The sequence below is a fragment of the Corylus avellana genome, chromosome ca7 (genome assembly GCF_901000735.1).
Source record: "Corylus avellana chromosome ca7, CavTom2PMs-1.0".
NCBI lineage: Eukaryota > Viridiplantae > Streptophyta > Magnoliopsida > Fagales > Betulaceae > Corylus > Corylus avellana.
The window spans coordinates 9,171,476-9,175,421 of record NC_081547.1 but is presented as its reverse complement, the minus strand read 5'-3'; the positions used below and the strand labels follow the sequence as shown (position 1 = coordinate 9,175,421).

The 3,946-nt window shown below is 36.4% G+C and overlaps 1 protein-coding gene across 1 annotated transcript in view; it reads right to left on the bottom strand.

The window, feature by feature from the left end:
* Positions 1-447: 447 nt before the first annotated feature.
* The window catches only part of LOC132187837 (phospholipase D alpha 4-like), a 19,044-nt gene continuing 15,545 nt past the window's right edge, over positions 448-3,946 (bottom strand). The window contains exons 5-7 of the mRNA XM_059602273.1: positions 3,913-3,941; positions 2,020-3,226; positions 448-964 (exon numbers count right to left, since the gene is read on the bottom strand). Coding sequence (XP_059458256.1) covers positions 528-964; positions 2,020-3,226; positions 3,913-3,941 — 1,673 coding nt within the window. The 3' untranslated portion in view covers positions 448-527. The remainder of the gene's footprint in view (positions 965-2,019; positions 3,227-3,912; positions 3,942-3,946) is intronic.

Below are 3,946 nucleotides of genomic sequence, written 5' to 3'. Positions count from 1 at the left end.
AGATGGAGACGTGGATGAATAAAAATGCTTAAATAAAAAAGACCCTATAATGGGAAAATTTGTGCCAATTTTGTAAAGTTTATAGCATTATTCATCTTAACTATGATGATGTGATAGTAAAAATCGGTCATTTTTTAATTTAAGACTAATTATTACTACCACGTCATTAAGTTGTATAGTAATTATAGAATCTATTAAATAAAATTATTCACTATAAACACATGATTTGCTTGCTCTACACAAAGTCGCCAATATATATTTTTTGATTTTGAATTAATAGGTTACTTTCTTTCTTTCTTTTTGAATTAATAGGTTACTTTCTTTCTTTCTTTCTTTTTTCCTCATCGCTTTGCAAACTTAATATATATTCATTACAATCGATAAGATGTACAAGTTATAATAGAAAAATAAAAAATACATGTAAAAATTACTGATCGTTCAATAATATTTACATCAATATATGGTTAAGAATAGGCTAAATTTGAACAATGAATTTCTAAGAGATTGAATTCTGAGTATACGTGTAATTATGTAGTAAAAACAGGTGGCAGCAATAATGATCTTCGGCCCTTCACCGGAGTTGTCGTGTCGGGAAAATTACCCTCATTGTCTCCCAAATCCTCCACACAACCGTCTTGTCTTACATACACAGGGTACGTCACCAGGTGCACACCTTCCATGTCCACCACTTGTTCACCGCTGTAAATCCGCCACATTTGATCTCCGATGGAGCGCATCTTCTGCACACATTCCAGGCTTTGGGGCTCCGATCGGAACAAATCCTCGGCGCCTCCGGTGTGCTCGAACCACAGTGACATACGGTAGGCGTGAATATCACCGCCGCTCATCTTGTCATCGCCGTTTTTGGACTGGTAGCATCCTATTGCAATCTCGGTGTCGCGTTGGCCATCCATGGATCGTTGATTCACGTTTGCAGATCCTATCAGAATGTATAGGTCGTCCACTGAAACATAAATAGAGCAAAAGTCAACAAATACATTATTTGTCATTAATTATATGTTTGCCATTTTGCGGCTTTTTATGTACACAATCAAATATATGTATGTGACCTTCACAAACAAAGAACACTTGTATAATTCTCAAATTATTCAATACAAATACCAATCTAGAAATAACTAAAAAAAAAAAAAATTAAGGAGGGTAAAATTTTGATTTAAAAAATAATTATAGAAGTATTTTTAAAAAAATTAGGAAACATTTTGCCGCTTGGGGGACGGAAGCTCCACCCCCCCTTAGTGATTCCGCCACCGGTAAGTAGGGTTTCTATTTCTAATATTTCGAATACAAGCTAATGAAAGCTTCATCCCATGGCAGCAACAGAATTGTCCTACGACACTGAAATGGGGTAGAACATTTGAGTCTCACTTGTACGTTCTGACTGTCTGAATACTTGTTCAAACAAGTAGAGAGCTTTCACATATAGAATTACGTACTCTATTATAATGCAATAAGATTGTGCTATTGCACGAATTCCGTCCCTATCTCTTTCTAATTAGACTCCTTGTGCCTGATCCATAGTTTTTGGGGATTAGATCTCCAGCAATTTTTAAAAAAAAATTGTAGATTCTCAAATAATGTAATTTAAGCCGTTTTTAGACAACGAAACATTTGAAAAATGTTACCCATTAAAAATGTGGCATATTATTGAGATAACCAAAAAACAATTACCTCCCAAAAATGTTCATCTTCACTTTAATATAGACGTTCATTCTTGATAAGATCAAAAGACAAATTTTGGGTTAAAGTTTTTTTACAACATAAAAAGCAAAAACCTAAAGAAAATATACTCAATTCTCAATTTGAATATATCACATTTTTAATAGGTGACATTTTCAAGTATTTCGATGCTTAAAAACGACCAAAATTGCGTAATTTAAGAATCTACTATTTCTTTAAAATTGTAGAAGATCCTAATCCAGTTTTTGGAGATGATGTAATTTGTTATATACAATAATATAATATTGATTATGTACGGAGAAAGAAGATTGATAGCCATACCTATCATGATCTTGGAGTGCACATAAACCATGAACCTCCTATGCTTTTGAGCGTTCCAATATTGTGTCCCCGGGTGAGGAGAATGTGGAGGATGAAGGTGAGGAGAATGTGGAGGATGAAACTCCTCTTTACCCTCCTCTTCTCTATTTGCCAGGCAGAAGAAATTCAAGTAGTCTCTGGGGTGCCCCGGCTCTCCACTTTCTTTTATTGCTTCTGCGATCAACTTGTACATCATCGACATTGTTTCTCTTGTCCAATGCAGAATATCATGAACAACTTCACTCTCCGGCGCCCCTTCTGGCCACATTGGCATCACAATATAAACTGCAAACCTCTCCTTCGCTTTGATCTTGTTCACCACCTTGAGAGCAATCTCAATGGGGATCAAATTTCTGCACCCACAATGTTGATCCTTGTCCCACAAGCGACACCCACCAATGAAATATTGGTTCTCAATGTATATAAACCTCTCTGCTCGCCTTATTGCTTCTACATAGGCTTCATGGATGCTCTGCTCAACGGTCAACTTTTTGAACATTTGGGTAACCGACAAATGGTCGATTGATCGAAATACTTGAACTTTCCAATTCCTCTCGGAGGAAATACTGCTGAGAAGATTTGATAAGGTGGATGTGGGGACTAGCAAAGAAGGGTCAAATTGCTTTCTCCATCGTTGCTCGAAATTTGTCAAAACATCCCAAGCCGCCTCGCCGGTGATGCAGGCGTGAGCATCATGCCATGGCTCCCTTGGCCCGCCTCTGTCGAGGCTCGCTCCGGCAATACTTGTCTGGTAGAAATCATGGCAATGTGATTCTGTTTTGAGCGCGTGAAACACGGAATGTTTTTCTGTGTCGTAGCGGCCATCGCAGAGATCTAATCCGCCAACAAAGCTCGTGATTTCTCTTTTGCTGGGGCTAATGTTTGAGCGGGTGTCAACGGTTATGGTTTTCTGATGGTGGGAGAAGATTGGCGGGGATTTGGGGTGCGATCTCCGGCTCAATTTGCATACTACTTTGGTGTGTGAGAAGTAGGCAAAAGCATCTTCGTCATGGGTTCTCATTAGTCCTTCGTTCTTGATAACTGGAAGGGATGTTTCATCGTCCCAAACCATAATTCTTACTGCTACACCTTCCTCTGCTTTCTGCTTCAACAATTCACCAAGCTTTACTCCTCTTGCATGTGGAATTTCAGTTTCTGAATCCCGCACCTGCTTAAAAGCATGTTAGCTAGCCTCCTATAGGGAAAATTTGGGGTATACCGCCTTAAATTGTTTTTGTAATCATACTCTCAAAGTTTAAAAATTTACAATGTCGAGTTATCATATTTTAGCTATTTTAGTAGACTCTCATACGACTACCACACAATTATGATGATGTGTCAGTTAAAATCAACATTTAGATTAACAAAGACTTTAAAAAAAAAAAAAAAAAAAAAAAAAAATCAATAGTTGATATTCATGGGCACATAATCATAATTGTATAACAGTCACATGATAGTCTACTAAATATCATTTCTCCTTTTAATTACACCCGGGCTATAAACGTGTAAAATGTCCCTTATGCCCCTATACAATTATAAAAATATAAAATTATCTTAAATAATTACATTTTTTTAAAAAAAAAAAAGAAGCAAAATTCACGACGGTCAGGTAGGCAATATTGCAAATAATATATATATATATTAAACAAGCGTATTTTTGATATTTTAGCATCCTCTATTAGAATTTAACAAAACAATCCTAACGAAGGGGTAATATTGCAAAATTATAAACATAAGAACTTGTTATCGCAAATTTTTAAACTTTTAGGAGTAAATTACAAAAGTGCTTAAACATTGGGAGGGGTTTTCAATTCCCTGAAAATAAGAAAAAGTAGATGGGTTTTCAATATTTACCAGCACCAGCTTAGGATTGAAAGACCAGCCTGCA